At 40.0% G+C, this 19489-nt stretch overlaps 1 protein-coding gene across 1 annotated transcript; it reads left to right on the top strand.

Annotated features, from left to right (window-relative positions):
* Positions 1 to 1904: 1904 nt before the first annotated feature.
* LOC306852088 (zinc finger protein 281-like) lies at positions 1905 to 9873 on the top strand. The gene is made up of 7 exons (XM_079388713.1): positions 1905 to 2024; positions 3939 to 4351; positions 4458 to 4574; positions 4922 to 5045; positions 5156 to 5239; positions 5342 to 5460; positions 6015 to 9873. Exons 2-7 carry the CDS (start codon positions 3980 to 3982, stop codon positions 7719 to 7721), a joined length of 2523 nt encoding a protein of 840 aa, XP_079244839.1. The 5' UTR covers positions 1905 to 2024; positions 3939 to 3979; the 3' UTR covers positions 7722 to 9873.
* Positions 9874 to 19489: the final 9616 nt, after the last annotated feature.

The raw sequence follows: 19489 nt of genomic DNA, 5'->3' as shown, positions 1-19489 counted from the left end.
TTTTCAACTTTGTCCAAAAATAACACCACAGCACCGTTCATTCGAGACGCCGAACGAATACTACTGTGACTGACCACCTCTCCTACCACTAACACACATTCTTCAACCGAGCACTCAACTCCAACCGGCACTTTTATTCCATGCTGCCGGGTGAGTTGCTCATAACTCTCAGTCTCCGCATTCGCCATGGCCACCACTGGCTACACAACACCCCACCACAATATTTTCAGTAATTTGTGACCATACACCGTAAAAAAGCTTAAATAAAAACAGTGAGAGAAACAATACTTAAGTAAACAGACCTTTGAAATGGGAAAAGACTCAACAGTCTCGCTCTGATTCACACTCCACTCACTCAGCAAACGCCCACGCATGCACACACACGAGAGAGAGAGAGAGAGAGATAGAGAGAGAGAGACTTTTAACACGCTTTATTAAACATTTGAAAATCAACCTTGTATTACACATCCAACTCCTTGCATTGCAATATTATCACGAAAAATAGAGAGAGAGAGAAAATAAATAAATAAATAAAAACAACCCCTCACTTTACATCACCAGTTAAATATTATTTCCCCATCCTCACAAAGTGACAGCAAAACATCATTTACACACCATTTGAACTCAAAATCATGCAAATTGTCAGTCATTTGAGAGAATCTATATTCCACTCTTATCCTGAACTCCATCAAGGCAGTGAAATATCGAAGAACATTTATATTTTGCCCTTCAGCAGCCAATCTACGAGACTTCCAAATGGCCAGTTTGGCTTGTCCCATGATAAAATTGGCTAAGGCACACCGTTGACTGTGCACTCTCGAATATTTACATCCAAAAACAAACAGTGTCTTGCTAAAAACAAAGCCCAAACCTCCGATTAATCTTTCGAGCAGTGTAAACATTGGAACTAATCTAAAACATTCAGTAAAAGCATGGAACACAGATTCAGATGAAGAACAGAAATAACAGGATGGAGAAACATTCAAATTAAATTTGGAAACATGAGAATTAGTAGGCAGAGTACAATGTAACAGCCTCCACTCTTATGTAGATCCCCAGAACGTTTAGGAAGACTAAAGTGGGCCCTTGTACAAAAGAGAGAGCGCGAGAGAGAGAGAGAGCGAGAGAGGGAGCGCGCGAGAGAGAGAGCGCAATCGTGCTTGTGTTCAAACCATTGAGAGCAGTAGTAGTTGTGAGGAGAAAGGGGTCGTTTCTCTTGAGTGCGTTTGTCTGCTAAAATACTAGCATTACAGCGCCATCTGCTGAGGGCTTATAGAGAGAGAGCAACACTGGGTGATGTTTACCAAAATCAAATGACTAAAAGAAAAATTATTTTAAGGAAAACCTAATTTTAGAAAAGTTAACAACAATCAGATTTCCAAATTAAATAATGACAACATAGGTTACAAAAATTAGACAAAACAAAAATGTGAAAATCTGTAAGTTTAAAGAACATTCAATATAGTAATTGTTACTATGCTCTTTATAGTAAATTAATGGGCTTGAATGAAAGTTGGTGATTGAAATATTTAACAAAACAAATAAATCCGAATGCATTTCAATTAATTTCTTGTAGAGTGTTCAGTAAAATCAGTTTATGATAGATAGATGATAGATAGATAGATAGATAGATAGATAGATAGATAGATAGATAGATAGATAGATAGATAGATAGATAGATTATATAAAAGTATAGCCTGATTAGAGAATTAAGCATGATAATAATAAAAAAAAAATAAACCGTACCAGCAATTTTGTAAAAAACTCATTTATACGCAGGACAAAGTCGCAGATGTTCAGATGCACAATCTTCATTTGCATAGTGGCCCCCTGCTTGAGTACTCCTGCCTTTCCCCGTCTGTCTCCTCTCACGACCCGTCCGCTCAACCCATAATTCCCATCGTCGACGCAACATGGAGGAGGCCAACATCTGCAAGAGAACAATGTTTTGGCTGTAAAGTAACTCAAAGAATCGAGCGCCGTGATTCATTTGAATGCTACGAGTTGGCCGCGGTCATGTTCAAGTAAGTGGGATTGCGTTTGTACTATTTATTTGTTTCTGAGGTTGTAAAGATGAGGGATTGCGCACGGCTCCTAATGAAATCACAGCCGCTCAAGCGAGATGCGTTTCAGCGCCGAGCATCATTGTTTCTGCTGCTTGAGACTGAGGCGATTAAGGCGCTTTTAACAAAAAATTAAATCTACCTTTGCAGACGTACACATATACCAGTCTCAGTGTGCTCTTTACGTCGCATTTATCGTCACATATTCACGGCGGATTGTGTTACTGTGTGGGCTATAATTAGTGATGGTGATGAATGGATGAATGGTCACGATATATCACATTCGTGTACTGGGCAAGCATGAGAAAAGGCGACACAATTGCAGCGCTTCAGTTCTTATCAAAGAAACTACATTGGAAGCGCATGGTTCTCAGTGTATCGGGCTTGGTTTGTTGTAATGGGAGCATTATAGCGCGTCGCGCGCGGTGTGGAGATGTGCTGTTAGCAGTAGCTCTTTCATCTGCATGCTAACCCCGTTCGTCACGTAGTTCAATAAAACACTTAATTTTGCTTGTGTCTTTTAGTTTTTATCGTTCTTATCTAGCGTATTCGTGTCGAGAGGTATCCATATGTACACACACGAGTTTGTTTAAAATCTTATTTAAGTTCTCATGTTTTACTCTTTCGCTTTAGTTAGCCGTTAGCTGCTAATGGAGTCATTTAGTCGGAGATGTGTTTGGTAATTGTGATGAACGACTAGATTAGCCGGATTTGATTAAACGGGTTACATTTTACACTGTTCAGCTCTGCAAACGTGTTAAATAAACACAGCAGTTACATTAAATTAAACTACCCGTGTACTTAAACGTAATATAATAATAAATAATTAATTTAAAACGGGGTTATATCAGTAAGGTTAAGCAGCTATCCATTAACGTTAGCTGATCACAATAGAGAACAATGCTGGGGCACCCACAGACTTAGAGCTTGGACCGTCTTTAATTGTCTAAAAAGATGATAAACTACATATAAAGAGTGTTTTAAGTATTTATTGAAGCAATTTTCCAGTGTGTTTGCAAAAAAACTGTTTCAAAGTCGTCCTTTTTATCTTTAATCTAATGATGCTAAGATTAGCTAACATATCATCAAAAAAGACTGATCCGGGTCCTCAGAAGGGTTGCATATATTTATTTCTTTTAACTTCTGCTTATACACATTAATCAAAACTAAATCATTATTGTTGTTGTTTATTACTTATGGTGTAGTTGACCCGAATTTGGTTGAAATGATCTCAACACTCAATAATCGCAATCTTAATATTTTAAAAAGACTAGACTAAAATTATAGAAAAAAAAATCATATTTCTCCACTTAGACCTTGTATGTTATAAAGTATTCGTTACATAATAATATAGTAATACAGTTCTGAAATTGCTTATATAATTGGTGGTTTAGTCAGCTTTCATATGTCAGCTGCTTCAGTAATAAGGTGAATCATTCTGACTTTGGAGAGGTCTTTAATTGCCTGTACCTAGCACAGCTACACAGAGAGATCTGATAACATAACACATTGCATCTTGGAAAACCAATGCAGCGGTAGTGGACCAATTCTTTGATTCTGCTCTCTCATGAAAGCTGCATTGTGATTGTAATTGGCCTAGTTAGTTTAAGCTTGATCACATGATGGCATATCATACACACACTGTGCACAATTCCCTTAGCTGTATAGCGGTCTTGTTAATAAAATCAGTTATGTTTATGGATCCGGAATAATTAAGAAAATGAAACACTGTACATTATTACTCTAATAGACTTGCACTAACAGAAAAGAATATATTTTTTTCTATAAATGACTAATTATTTGTTCCTCAATGGTATATGACATCATTGTACTAGATCAATTCATAATCCATATCATATTTTCATGTCTTCATAGCATATTTCATCAATGAACTTTGGCCTGTTGAAGACCCAAGCATGAGTATTATCCAAGACAAACTAGGCAATGAGTTTTTACGGAACGGAGGCATGGACCCCAACTTTCCTCCCAGCATGATCATGTTCAGCCATTTACCTCCAGTGACCAGCTTCACACGCCTGACCTCACAAGCCTCCATGTCGGATCTGCCCCAAGAGATGATCCTGAAGAAGGAGCGTGACTCTCCTGACCACAGTGGTGGCTTCCTCCACAGTATGGGTATCAAACAGGAGAAGCTCAGCGAGTTGGATTACCGCCTTCCAATGTATGCAACAGGAACCGGAACAGCAGGAGGAAAAAGCACTGATATGCTGGACATGTCGCTTGCCAACCACCAGAATATGCTTTTGCATGACTTAAGCCTTAGCAACGTAAGTCTAGATGATAAATGAGATGTTACTGATACACTGTGTTCTACATGCTGTACTATACTGTCTTAGTGTTTTTATTTCATGCCATTTTTCTGTGCTTCATTAGCAGTTCTCTGGAAGACTGGGAAAAGACCCAAAAGAATCTGGGCCTAGAAGAGGGAGGAGAGCAAATGGAGAAGGACCAGATGGCAAAGCCAGAAGGAAACAAGGAGATTCCGCAAAGGTATGTATAGGCTACCATTTTATCATTCATTGTCATTTAAAACTTTCATAGTTTGTAGAATTTTGAAATGCAAACATTGTAATGTAACTGTCACAAATGGATCATGCACATTCTTTTTAGACTCTTTTGTATGACAGTGTATGCCAATAGCAGAAATGTAATTGTCTACAGAAGTGTTCGTTTATCAACTTTTTTCAACATTAACCGGAGGCATCTCCGATACACTGACCTTTCATAAATACACACATGCATGTGTGTGTGTATGGGCTAAAAAAGTGAGTTGTTCATTTTTTTTTAGTTAATACATGCAGGTGTTTTAATGTCTTTTTGTCTACTTGCTGTTTTAGTCACTCATGCTGGATGGTGATGCTGGGCCCCTCTCTCCCAACTCTAAACCGCATATTTGCGAGCACTGCAATGCAGCCTTCCGCAGTTCATATCATCTGCGGAGACATGTGCTCATTCACACAGGTGAGCAGCTTTTACTGTTAACTCCTCTAGAGCAGAGACATTCAGGCTCAAACAGTATTTATGGGGCGTTTCTGGTAAAAAGCAAAATGGATTTGCTTTTTATTGTACAGGTGAGAGGCCTTTCAGGTGCAGTCAGTGTAATATGAGCTTCATACAGAAGTATCTGCTGCAACGGCATGAGAAAATCCACAGCGGTGAGTGTTTACTTTTGTCCTATACTTGTTAGAGGTAAATATTAAGATTAAGAAAATATTAATATATTAAGAGATTTTATTTATTTATTTTTTTTTAAACAGGGGAGAAGCCATTCAGCTGTGACCAGTGCAACATGCGCTTTATACAGAAGTACCACATGGAGAGACACAAAAGGACACACAGTGGAGAAAAGCCATATAAATGTGACACCTGTCTACAGGTAAGTCCTAACAGATAATTATCATCTAGTATGAAAGTAGTAGTAATCAAATTGGATTTTGATTTAAATATACAATATTTAGGTCAGTGACAAATAAGAGTGTCCACAATAAAGAAATGGGAAAAACACAAGTCAGCATTTTTTTTCTTATTTCATTAGCTGCTAGAGATACATAGCTTTTGAAGAATAATAATAAGTGCAGTGGGCGGTGTTTGATTATGACAGTAAATTAAAATATAACAACTACCAGTTTGCAGTTTGCATTATTAAGAGGCATATTAGAATGTTTTTGTGTATCTAAAATGACTGTGGATGGTTGTGGATGACACATGCAAGTTAAAATGGCTGTTCCCACTCTTACATTAAAAATGTGTACAATTGAGCCTCCAAGATGGCTAACTTTGGTCTATATCTGAGTCAATGTCTGGAGGATGGAAGAGCGAGGAAATGAAGCATCCATTTGAATATTGAGAACCACCCAATGTATTCTTTAACATGTTCATTGATCTGGACAAATTAATGAGCATCACTAACACTATTTATTTGCCCCTTAGTATTTTTCACGGACGGATCGATTACTGAAGCACAAGAGAACCTGTGGAGAAGCCATAAAGAAAGGTCTGGACCCAGGGATGCTGGACCTCGGAGATGAGGACATGGGTCAAGGCAGCTACCTACTCACTCAGGGAAACACTAGTGCCCCATCACGCAAGAGGGGCAAGTCCAAAAGTAGCAATGATGGAGGAGAGCGACGAAGAAAGAAAGGAGCAGCTGCGGGAGGAGGAGTGCAGATGGCACAAGGACTCGGCCCACAAGACTATGCCTTGAACATCCCCAGTGGATCAGGGGCATCTTCTTCAGGGACTCTGGATAAGACCAGCATGGACAACCAGCATGGACACACAACCAAGCTTGTATTTAAGAAAGGTGGCCGCAAGGGAAATGACAAGGGTGCGGTTTCTATGGAGCAGGGCAACCATGAGCAGAAGATGCTGACGCAGAAGCCAGGCTCTATGGACATGTCTGGAGCCGGAAATATGGATGGTCTCGGCCTCCTCCAAACCTCCAGCGGACCCAAACAAGGAGGTAACAGTAGCAATTATGATGATGCCATGCAATTTTTGAAAAAGAGACGGTACCTGCATGCTGCTAACAGTGCAGCAGACTTCAGCTCTATCCACCTTCCGCAGCCGACAGTAATCCAGGGTGGCATTGGAGAACCTACATTGGCCTTGCTTGACACCTCGCCTTTGGTAAGCGTTGACAAGCATGACAAATCGGGGATCCCAGATGAGGTGCTGCAAAGCCTGCTGGACCACTACAGCCACAAATCTGATGGCTCTCACCATGATGTGACATTCGATCTGCAAGATTCACACCACGTGGAATTGCATCCAGCCTCTGCCACCTCTGAACTGGGTCAGGATGAGGGATCTCCTGGCTCTGGAGACAAGAATGGGGTGATGAACGAATACTCAAAGTTCTTGCTCCAGACCCTGGAGAGAACTAGCCATAGCAGCAACTTTATTTTGGGCCCATCCGGACCCTACCCAAGCCTGTTGTCATCTAGCAGCAGCCCTGCTAACACACTCTTCCCAGACAAAAACATCTACACCACCTCGCCGCTGGAATGTGGATTCGGACAGCCTGTTTCCTCTCCTCTTGCACCTTCCTCCTCGACATCCCTAAGCAAGTCCCATTTCGGAATGCTGGTAGGTTCTCCATCACCTTCCCATACCTCACCATCGTCTCAACAGGCCTTTCATCTCAGCAGTCTGGAGCCTGCCCCTCACCAGCAGCTTACCCCGTCTCAAGAGCTCACCGACCAGCTGGAGAAGCAGCACTCACCGCCATACCCTCTTGCAACTCAGGAGCTGACTAACGGTGGCCAGAATGGCCAGCAGTCCAAGAACAGTGGCTCTTCGGTCAACAGCAGCAACAACGGGAACGGCACCCGTGGCGGCCCATCTAATGGCTCCGTCTACCCTGACCTCACTTCCCTGGAGCCATCTAAGGAAGTGGACATGCGTTCCGCCTACCAGATAGAGAACTTCGCCCAAGCCTTCGGGTCTCAATTCAAGTCTGGTCGCCGAACACCACTCGGTTATGGTGGCGACCCACAAGTGGGTGTCGCGGAGGTCGACCACAGGATACAGCGGACTCCCGTGTCTGAATTCTCAGGGTATACTAGTCTGTTAGCAGATGTCAACGAGCCAGCTAGCTCAGGATCCAAACCCCCCACAAGCCAAAGTTACAGGTAAAGGTTAAGGGAGAACACCTGACCCTGTTATGTGGGATGAGGACTGTCTCCAATGCTTCCCTCTCCTCGCTGATTAAAACTTTAATACACTGCCATTAAATGTCAATAGAAGACGTTACCAGGGAAGGTCTTCAAGACCTCAAAAGCAATTTTTCACATTCTTTTTAATGTGTTTTAGTCATTTAATTTCATTAGTGTAGTGGTGAGGCAAATCTAGATTTAAATGAAATTTCCGGTGAAATTAGAGGCTAGCGAAGGACTTTTTCAGAAATCTTGTATGTCTTAGCAATCATAGTCCAATTGTAAGATTAAGTTAAAAATGAAAGATGATTTACAATGATAACAGATGTCAGGGAGTGGCCCAGTATTCAATGGCAAAAAATGTATTGTCTGTTACAATGATCTAAAGTATTACTCAGGAAAAAGCAGTAACTTTTTTTTTTTTTTTTTTTTTTTATATATATATAAATAAGGTGTACTAGCACCCTTTTTTACAGGTGTACTTTTGAAATGACAGTGACGATTCTTGTTTTCGAAATTCCTTGGAGAAAAAGACAAAGCCGATCGAGAATCTGCATGTTCAGTGGATTTGACACTGGAGACTTTTTCCACTTCTTGTGCGTTTGTAAAGATTATGGTACTTCTGATATAGTTTGAAAACACTTTCATCCCTAAGAGCCATGTTTATAACACACAAAAACATACTGGTAGTCAAGTAGGCAGATAGAAACATTCAAGTGTATGTAGATATTTATTTGTAGCTACATGGAACTACATAACTATTGTCTCAGGGTGAGCAGTAATTCTTATCCCCTTATTTAAACTTTACTTTTTGTCAGCAGACATCACTTTGATCTCTCAAGGAATCAAATAAGCACTTTTATAAACCACTGAAATCAAGAATCCAGATGCAGGACACACAAAACTATTTTTGATGAAGAAAGCTGTGATTTTTAAAAGTGGGGGAGGGAACGGCAAATCTGCCATAACAAAGGACATTTTTGAATATTCATTGGGGGTATAGGTGATATTTTGTTCCTTTTATTAAAAACACTGTTATTGGACATGAATGCCACTTTTTTTTTTTTTTATAGTTTTAATACTTCTCTGAAGCATTTTTGCTCTGAAGGTGTTCAGGTATCATGATTATTTGACCTGGGCTGAGCAGCAACAATTGGAGTTCTACCTCTTATTGTGTAGTTTTGAATTTAATGCCTGACAAAATTGCAAGCTTCCCTTTTACATTGTTGCAGGGAGAAGAACCCAGTGAATCGGAAGGACCTAAACCTGTGGTGTTTTTGTTATTGAATGAGCAGTGAATTAGGCAAAGACTTCATGTTGAGACGAGGTGTTTTCTTCCCAATGCAATTTTTGATGCCCTTGGAAAGAGTGGTAGGCTGCTTTGTCTTCCTGTTTCTTGGTCCATGCAGCAACACTGTCTGTTGTGAGGCCTTTCTGTGATCTTACCCTGTTTTTTTCCCCTTGCCTTTTACGGAAACCTGTCCCAGAGAAATGCCATTGCTGTGATGGTGTCAAGAACAAAGTCTGAATGCTGCACACCAAACTCGTTCCATGCTTTTATGGAATGAAAAAAAAAAAAAAAAAAAGTGGTGTGAAGAATAGGATTGACCTTAATATACCTCATATCATTGTAAAAAATGAGAAAAACAGGGACATGTTTCATGTAGTGGAAAAATTGTAGTATGTGTCTGCTTATTGTATAATCTTATAATGCCACCCATGTTTACAGATAAAGCTGATGTTGGAATACAAATGTACTATTTCATTTTTTCCCCCCTGATATTTCTGCGGTAATGCCAAGCAGTGTTTCATTATAGAGTAATACCTAGACTTTCATGATTTCTCATTTCACCCTTGTTTTTGTTACTTGCCATGTGTTTTGATATGATTTCTAGAGAGAATGTGTTTACAATAATGTACAAAAACACTAAATGTGTTTTTTTATGCATGATATGAAGTTTTTTTTTTTTTTTTTTTTTTAATGGCTTTACTCTGATCACTATTGCACCAAATGTTTGTTGCATATATTGTCCCGACTCCAGTCTGAGTTTTGTCACAGGGCTGTACATGTCAGATGACTTGATTAGGCAAGCCAATAAAAATCTTTTGCTATAAAATAAACACTACGTTAACATGTTCATCCAGATAAGGTTAGTGGCGTAACATTATATGCAACTTATATAGCAGGAAATAAGAATGATTTGTTTGTTGTTTTCATGCTCTTACCTTTTCAGTAATGATGTCCCAGAGGTTGTGGGAAAAATTATTCAGTTATCTAGAAATGTTTTTAATAGATATTATCAATGGGAATGGCATGAGAAAAAAGATAATTTGCCATTTATAAAGAGCTTCATATGAATGTAAATAATGTAACTTTAGGGAACCAGCCATAAGAATGAGGATAATAATGATAAGTTGATGACAAATTAGAAACAATAATTGTTGCAACAAGTGCTATATAGTGAGTTCACGCAAATGTATTTGTCATTTACCAAGTTGTATGGTTTATAACTTAAAAAAAAAAAAAAAAAAAAACTTAAAGGGGCTCCATTACCGGGGAAACCTCGAGCTCCCCTGCTCTAACAGCGCCTTAATTTGCATACATGTGCGGCCACAAATAGCGTATGTGAGACTGGTATAAATTCAACTGTATAACAGTTTCAATGCAATTCATGTTATAATCTTAGAATTAAAGAACGATAACATAGTCAATGCAGTTATTTTTAAGCTGTCGGTGACATCCCATCTAAAACGTGATTTAGCCAAAACAACAACAAAAACATTACCACTTTAATATGTCTTGCAATTTTCGTGCGTGCAAAGGTTCTGCGCGATCCTCTTGTTCAATATTCTCTGGCACTGGGACACCTAACCAATCACAACACATTTCGTTTTTCGGAAGGCCGGCCTTCATCAAACCCGGAACTAATCGAGACGTTTGTGTCAGGCTGGAGAGTAAGGTATTGTAATAATCAGGGTTTGAAATTAACACCCGCCAAATGCGGGTAAAAATCAGCTGTGGCAGGTAACGTTGTCAAATCACTAGCCAATTTGGCGGGTTACTTTATGTTATGCACAGGGCCGGCGCTAGCCATTTGGGTGCCCTAAGCACAAACGCTTGGCGGTGCCCCCCCCCCCCACCACCACCAAAGAAATAACTACCATTCAGAATTTCTTAGTTAGGTTCTCTTTACTTCCAAAATAACTGCTGCAAATAAATAATTGGAACAGAACAATGTAAACACAGAAAGTTAAAAGTGCAAAAAAAGTTTAAAGTGCAAATAACAGTATAAGTGTATGAATTTTATGAAGTATGAATTTTAAAGTGCACATTTTAAACTGCAAATAACCATACATAACTGCACAGTAGAATTTACTTCTACATACTCCTGGCCTTGAGTTGCTCCTTGCATGTATTTTAGCATTGACCCTGCATTCAGAAATACAAGACAAAATATTCAGGGATTCTACTGAAATGCATTTTTGATTGAACCATCAACCATCATACAAAAATATTGCACACATTAGTCTTTTATATAGGCCTATGTGTCACTGAAACATTTAAAATTCAAAACTCTATTTTACCTTTAAAAGAGGTCTGATGAGGCACAATATAATAATTCTGTACATAATTTGTAGGGCTGGGAAAAGATTAATCGCGATTAATCGCATCCAAAATAAAAGTTTGTGTCTACATGATATATGTGCGTGTACTGTGTATAATTATTTTGTATATATAATTTATATAATTTGTATAATTATTTTGTATATATAATTTTGTATAATTATTTTGTATATATAATTTCTATATACAAAATAATTATACACAGTACACGCACATATATCATGTAGACACAAACTTTTATTTTGGATGCGATTAATCGAGATTAATCTTTTCCCAGCCCTAATAATTTGACAACTCTGTGAATATGAAAATATACAAACACTGAGATTGTGGGGTTTTTTTTTCTAATTTCAGTTTCACCAACAGATGTCGCCCTTGGCCGAACCTCTTGAAAATGACCGCATAGAACAACAACGAAAAAACTTTATCTAAGCGGTCTAATTTGGCAAAATCACATCACGTTCAGTTGCAGTAGTGGTGGAAATTTTCGTTCTTTCCAGAGACTCGTTCATTTTTCGTTCGTTCACCAAAATGATTCGTTCAGATTCGTTCACTAATTCGTTCAGTGACCATTTTTCCATATTACACAAATACGTCAGCATGTGCCGTTCAACTAACGTATTTACTTGTTACAAAATAAAAACCGATTTGGCTTCATTAAAAAGTGTGCCCTTCTCATTAAATGAATAAAATAAGTCTAAATAAGTAATCAAAGTCATTACTCTTTTTATCTTTTAAATTACACTCTTTTCGGATGACCAATGCACAAGTGTTTTTTTATTTGTTTGCATACTAGGCTAGTTAACATTTAATTGTTTAGGCAGAGATTTACACGTTCAAATCTGAGATTATGTTAAACGAGGAGTTATTCTGTATGTAAAATATGAATATAAACAAGCGTGCACAGTACGGATACCTGTGCTTTGCATCCGCTTTCTGCTGATTGATGAACTAGATTGACAGAATGGCCGACCTACCCGGTCAACGAACTGGGTATAGCTACCAGTTCGTTCAATTCGTTCACGAACGAGAGATCTCTCTCTCGTTCAGACTCAAAACAGAGCCATCTCGGTCAATGATGCTATTATATTCGTTCGTTCGTTCGATCCAACCAATTACATGCCCCTTCTAAACCCGAGCTGAAATGCTATTTGCTGACGTGAGTCACGTGACGCAAATGAGATGGGATGACGTGACGCAAATAATCAATACTGCCATATTTTTTTATGTTTCACAGTTTTTAAACAAACAAAAGTGTATGACATGACTAACATAATTAAATATTTTTTTATTTAAAAGTATGTAACTGTTCAAACATAAAACAACAATAATATAAATAAATAAAACAAAATGATAAATAAAAAAATAATAAAAAAAATAAAACAATAATATAAAAAAATAAAACAAAGAACCAGTTGTTCGAACGACGAACGTAATAATGAGACGAGATGTATGTATGTAACAGTTCATTTGACTCTTTCAAACTCAAAGCAACTCAATGAAGGGCGTATTCGTTCACTAGATTCAACAAATCACATGCTCCGTCCTCGTATCATACTCGAAGGCTATTGGCTCGAGGTTTAGTCATTCTTTGACAGATGAAACGGTCCAGAGCTACGCATGCGCGCAATAGCGGCGCGCTGCGGTGGAGGGAGGAATTTCAGTGAACGAGAAATATGAGTCTCAGTCAATGGATTACGTGAACGAGAATGATTCGTTCACCTAAAAGATTCGTTCAAAAAGAACGATTCGTTCACGAACGTAACATCACTAAGTTGCAGGGTTTTTCTAAAGTTCACCTTACCAAGAGGCAGATAGGCATTATATTGAAGCGAAGAAATTACAATAGGGGACGTTCTGCACTAATAGCTATATGCACACACATCTGTAACGTATAGCCTACCTAGGGGGAAAATTAGCTTTATTTGTCATTCAAATATGACGATGAGGACCCCAACGATTGGCCTTCCTTTCCTTCTCAAACAAACTGCATCTTTAACAGCCCAAGTTTCAAAATTTCCCGGGGGAGAAACCCCCGGACCCCGTTAAAATAAAAGACTCAACATGCAGGGCTAAAGCCCCGGATCTTTTGCACTACTAGCGACGCGGACGCGCCGACGCCCCTGGACATGCATACTACACGCACAAAACTAACATTTTTATTTAAAACATTGTCTTACCTGCAAGCGACGCGCGAGCATCATCCCGCTGTCTCTTCTTTTTTTTTTTTTCCGCCCCCGACTCTTGGTGCCTTTTCGAGGCCATGTCTGAGGTCGGTGTCGGCCAAATTTGAAATTGATTGAAGCATAATTGAACAGACCACTGGGAGGTGGGGAAGGGGGGGCACCAGAGGGAGACTGGCACAGAGATTCACCTTTTTCTCGACTAATTTGGTCTAGGCCTATATTACTTTTGTATTGCGTTTGTATATTAACATGCTAGAAATATTTTATTTGTTATTTATACTAGTAGCCTATATTGTGATGATATTTTCACGACCCAGATTTTTTGGTGCCCCCCCAAGCACTTGGTGCCCTACGCGCAGTGCGTGATGTGCGTGTGCGGAGCGCCGGCCCTGGTTATGCAAGTTATGTTCACTCATTAATGTCTTGGGGAAGTTCATGCAAGCAAAATCTGCGCAGGTTTAGCGCAAATACCGAACTCGTGAGACATCATGACATTATGGAGAAAACCAAACAAAACACATCTACAGAGTGCACTCATACAGGACTATGTGATGAAGTCTGGTCAGACTAACTTAGTGCGCGCGCGCATTTAGAGTGCGTTCTTTCACTGTATGATTTAGTCTATTAATGTAGCGCCCCCTACCGCCTTTTCTAACGGTTCAGTAAGGGGGCAGCACCAGGTTCAATAAACTAGTGCCTAAGAGATGTTGTATTAAAAGGCTCCTCTGAGGTCACTGAAATAAATACTTTTCTTTTGGAAAGCTACTCAGAATAAATCTATGCTCACACAAGTTCACTGGTTAAGAATAAACTCTGTTGAATAAAGAAAACACTTGAAGTAGAAAAATATACAGAATTTAATTAGAGTAGAATTATAGAGTAATAAATAGCTTAAATTCAAATTTGCTAAATATTAATCAATCAAGTTAATCTCAAGTTTGGTATAATATAACCCCAACAAGGGGAATTTCACATGTGACAGATACTGAATTGACCTCTGTGTCAAATACACTTAGAGTTAATTGAGCAAATTAACACCCTTGAAATTACATGTACAGAATAATTCACTTTGTGTTTCAAAATACTACTCTGAACACTCACATTTCTTAAGCGCGCTGAATAATATTATATGAACTGATATTAAACACTGTGGGCCCACACACACACACTCTCACAACCCACCCCGGAGCAGGCCTGAATCGTGGCTTGAGTGTGTAGTGGCCATTGAAACTGAAACTGGCCTCTTCACTCTCCTGAGCGCAAACAAGGATACCTGAATTACTTTAGGAACTGTGAAATGATCGCGAAGCACCGTGGAAGGCCTCCTCCTTCAGATCCTCGTCCTGCGCTGCCCCTGGCGGCCGATGTAGGTCACACACCAGCGCAGCCAGAGGAACCCCAGACCTCACGGTGATCTGGGGCGCTATCTGGTCTCCCTCGGGTCAATTACAGGATGAATTCACGAAAATTTCAGTCCGGTTGTCCTTTTTTGAAAGTTATATTTGACGATAACTTTACATACAGTATGTCTCAGGGCTATTTACGAGCTAATGACGTAACCGCAGTAACGGAAAAACCGTACGCTCCGAATTCAAATATTAACAACAGAATGTACTGAACCACTCATGTATACACACAGACTAAATACACTTCAAAAGTATTAATACGATGATCTATCGATTAATTTGTGTTTTCTGCAATCTATCCGCTCAATCGTTTGGATCAGCTCGCTCCTCAGCTTCTCGTCTCTCTCCTTATCCACCACTCAAATCTCTCATTTTTTCCCGGGAGGGAGGGACTTAACACATACAAACCAATGAAAATAAAGATCAACCTAATATGCTCGTTAAAACCACATTTCCCCCATGTGTATAGACAAGTTTCCCGGGCACTTCCGATTTACTTCCTGTTTCTGCCAAGAACTTCCGGCGCAGGCTGAGTAGTGGTGTAAAAATGGCTTTGGAATGGCAACATTCGACCGAAAATCTTGTTAAAAATGGTGTTTTGACCATTCCGCATCCAAGTAAGGTAACATCATGGGCGGACAACATGTCGATATGGCCCAGCATCACAACATCCAAGATCTTTTCTTATTTTATTGATTCCATGGCGGTGGATGGGAACGCAATTAATAACCTGAAAAGCTCAGATGCGTTTCAGTACCTCCATTCCGACAAAGTGGGCTGTGTACTTTTACATGATATGGGCAGTTTAATTTATTCAACCAAGCCAGTCCGTTAACAATTCAGCTCATAACGCCTGGGTTTTGGTTACCAAGACGGGAGATGTGGAGACTGCAGGCTGTACCTGTATCGCCGGACCCGGATGTTCCTGTAGCCATGCAGCCGCCGTGCTTTGGAAGGTACGTTAGCCCATCTTATGCTTGTATTAAGATGTTTGTATGTATCCGTGTGTTAATCTATAACAGAACACGAAGAGTAATAAAAATAAAAAGTAATCCCCTCTAGCCTGCCTGCCTAGCATTTTAAATGCTCGTTGATCGGCGCTGATGGGAAGAGAGACACTTTGCATACATTGCGAGTTACTTTTACTTTTAGAGTTACATTTAAGACAACAGCAAGGTGTTTACAGTGAGCGCAGAATGCGGGGGTGTTTGACAGTGCTTTGTTGTCTCTAAAAGAAGTCAATTGTGCTGTGATGCTCAAACCATTATTTAAAAAGTGTGTGATTTTGTTTCTATCTGTCTGCAGGCAGAAAATGCTGCGAGGCAAGGGAAGACAGGGCTTGCCTGCACTGATGTGCAGAATTGCTGGAATGCCGGGACAAAAAGCAATACTGGGCAGCAAAAAATCAGAGATGTATCTTTCCGAAGACACAGCAGAAATAATCTATACCAACCAGCATCACAGGCATCCTCCTCCAGCATAGTCTCTACACCTAGTCGCAAGGTAAAAGTCCATGAGACACTGGAAGAATGGCAAAATTACTGTCTCTCCACACCAATAGCGGCACTTTTTACTGCACCTGGCAGTGGACTAATGCAGCTCACTTTTAACACCAGCCTCCCTGCTCAGTCTGCCGAGACATCAAAAGCTCCACTGCCCCTACATCATGGTGATCACAACACACAACTTGAATGTGAGAAATGTAGGGCATTCTACACCACATACATTGACATGACCACAACCCAATTTATGTACATTGAGCAGCACACAAAAGAACAGAGCAAGGAACAACTGTGGCATGACATGCGACGGGTACGGATAACAGCAAGCACAGCCAAGAATGTGCCAGTTGGGGCTACCACAGCACCAGACAAATTCTTGTCTGAACACCTCCATCCTACCTTTCACGGTAACGCGGCAACCCGGCAAGGAGCAGAGGGTGAAGAGCACGCCAGGCAATACCTGCAAGACCAAGGTCATGACATCGATGTGAAAGGTTTGGTGGTTTGCCCGAGCCATGGCTTGCTGCGAGTCCGGATGGTGTCATGAACAGAGACACACTACTGGAGATCAAGTGCCCTGTCTTAGTCAAAAACCAGTCCCTTACTGAAGCACTTGCTGCTAAAAGCAGTGAGATCAAACGCATGCCCACAGGGGACTTCCATCTGTCCTTCAATGGGCCAAAGGGATATTACATGCAGGTGCAACTGGGCATGCACTGCACAGGGCTACGGCAAGCCTGGTTGGTGATTTGGAGTAACACTGAATGTCTGCAGCTCAACGTGCCCTACAACCAAACCTTTGTTGAGGGACATATCTCAAGGCTACACTCCTTCTATTTCACCCACATGTTGCCAAAAGTTGTCGATGACTTCGATGATGGAAGGCTGGTGTTGTGCTCCAGATACATGAATGTTGTAAAATCAGCATGACCTGCTTATGTGTACTGGGGTGATTAGTCATTCCTTTTTTAACCCCTTGTCCCCTGTTGTCACAAATTTGTGACAAATCCTTTCTAGCTTTTATTTATTTTTATCAAACTGATTTATTTTCTTTATTTTCTTTTACTTACTCTTATTTATTTTTATATCAGTCACTTATCATTTATCTTTATTTATTAATTTTATTTATTTAATATTTTATTTTATTCCAGTCTTTTTCTTTTTGTAATATTTTGAGATTTTTTCCTGTATTTACTTTGTTTTTATTTAATTATAAAAAAATTCTGCCATTAAGGAGTTAATGAAATTGTCCCTTTGCTATGGAATAGGATCAATACAAATTAATAAATTTCTTCTCAAAAATCTAATTGTTTATTGTCATGTGTCAATATTTACAATGCAAGAAAAAGAATAGCACTCACACAAGTTTTTCTTAGTTAAAACTCTGTTTTGTCTTATCAATAATCACAACACCAGAAAGGGAACAATAACAATAAATTTACACAGGTTTTTCTAGCTGAAATTTATATATATATACACTCACCTAAAGGATTATTAGGAACACCTGTTCAATTTCTCATTAATGCAATTATCTAATCAACCAATCACATGGCAGTTGCTTCAATGCATTTAGGGGTGTGGTCCTGGTCAAGACAATCTCCTGAACTCCAAACTGAATGTCAGAATGGGAAAGAAAGGTGATTTAAGCAATTTTGAGCGTGGCATGGTTGTTGGTGCCAGACGGGCAGGTCTGAGTATTTCACAATCTGCTCAGTTACTGGGATTTTCACGCACAACCATTTCTAGGGTTTACAAAGAATGGTGTGAAAAGGGAAAAACATCCAGTATGCGGCAGTCCTGTGGGCGAAAATGCCTTGTTGATGCTAGAGGTCAGAGGAGAATGGGCCGACTGATTCAAGCTGATAGAAGAGCAACTTTGACTGAAATAACCACTCGATACAACCGAGGTATGCAGCAAAGCATTTGTGAAGCCACAACATGCACAACCTTGAGGCGGATGGGCTACAACAGCAGAAGACCCCACCGGGTACCACTCATCTCCACTACAAATAGGAAAAAGAGGCTACAATTTGCACGAGCTCACCAAAATTGGACGGTTGAAGACTGGAAAAATGTTGCCTGGTCTGATGAGTCTCGATTTCTGTTGAGACATTCAGATGGTAGAGTCAGAATTTGGCGTAAACAGAATGAGAACATGGATCCATCATGCCTTGTTACCACTGTGCAGGCTGGTGGTGGTGGTGTAATGGTGTGGGGGATGTTTTCTTGGCACACTTTAGGCCCCTTAGTGCCAATTGGGCATCGTTTAAATGCCACGGCCTACCTGAGCATTGTTTCTGACCATGTCCATCCCTTTATGACCACCATGTACCCATCCTCTGATGGCTACTTCCAGCAGGATAATGCACCATGTCACAAAGCTCGAATCATTTCAAATTGGTTTCTTGAACATGACAATGAGTTCACTGTACTAAAATGGCCCCCACAGTCACCAGATCTCAACCCAATAGAGCATCTTTGGGATGTGGTGGAACGGGAGCTTCGTGCCCTGGATGTGCATCCCACAAATCTCCATCAACTGCAAGATGCTATCCTATCAATATGGGCCAACATTTCTAAAGAATGCTTTCAGCACCTTGTTGAATCAATGCCACGTAGAATTAAGGCAGTTCTGAAGGCGAAAGGGGGTCAAACACAGTATTAGTATGGTGTTCCTAATAATCCTTTAGGTGAGTGTATATATATATAAAATAAAATAAAAAAGGTATATGTACAATTTAACAAAAAAAAAAACAACTGCAGGTAACCCAGGTTTTACTTTTCATAGGGACTTACACCTCATGTGGCAGTCGGATGAGTCTGGACCTCATGTTTGCTAAAGCAGCACATATAATAAGAATCTTGTCCAACCTCGGGGTCATGGAGATGGGGATAGTTTGGGACAGAATTTTGAAGACTTTAAGTCTTCGGATTGCCCTCTCCACATGTATACGGACATTGGCCACTCGTCTAGTGCGCGTTACCTCCTCATTGGTCAATTGACCACACTTGTGGGTAAAGGCAGGAAT

The sequence above is a fragment of the Barbus barbus genome, assembly GCF_936440315.1.
Source record: "Barbus barbus genome assembly, chromosome: 32".
Taxonomy (NCBI): Eukaryota; Metazoa; Chordata; class Actinopteri; order Cypriniformes; family Cyprinidae; genus Barbus; species Barbus barbus.
Note: the sequence above shows the minus strand (reverse complement) of the source record. Positions and strands in the feature narration are given on the sequence as shown.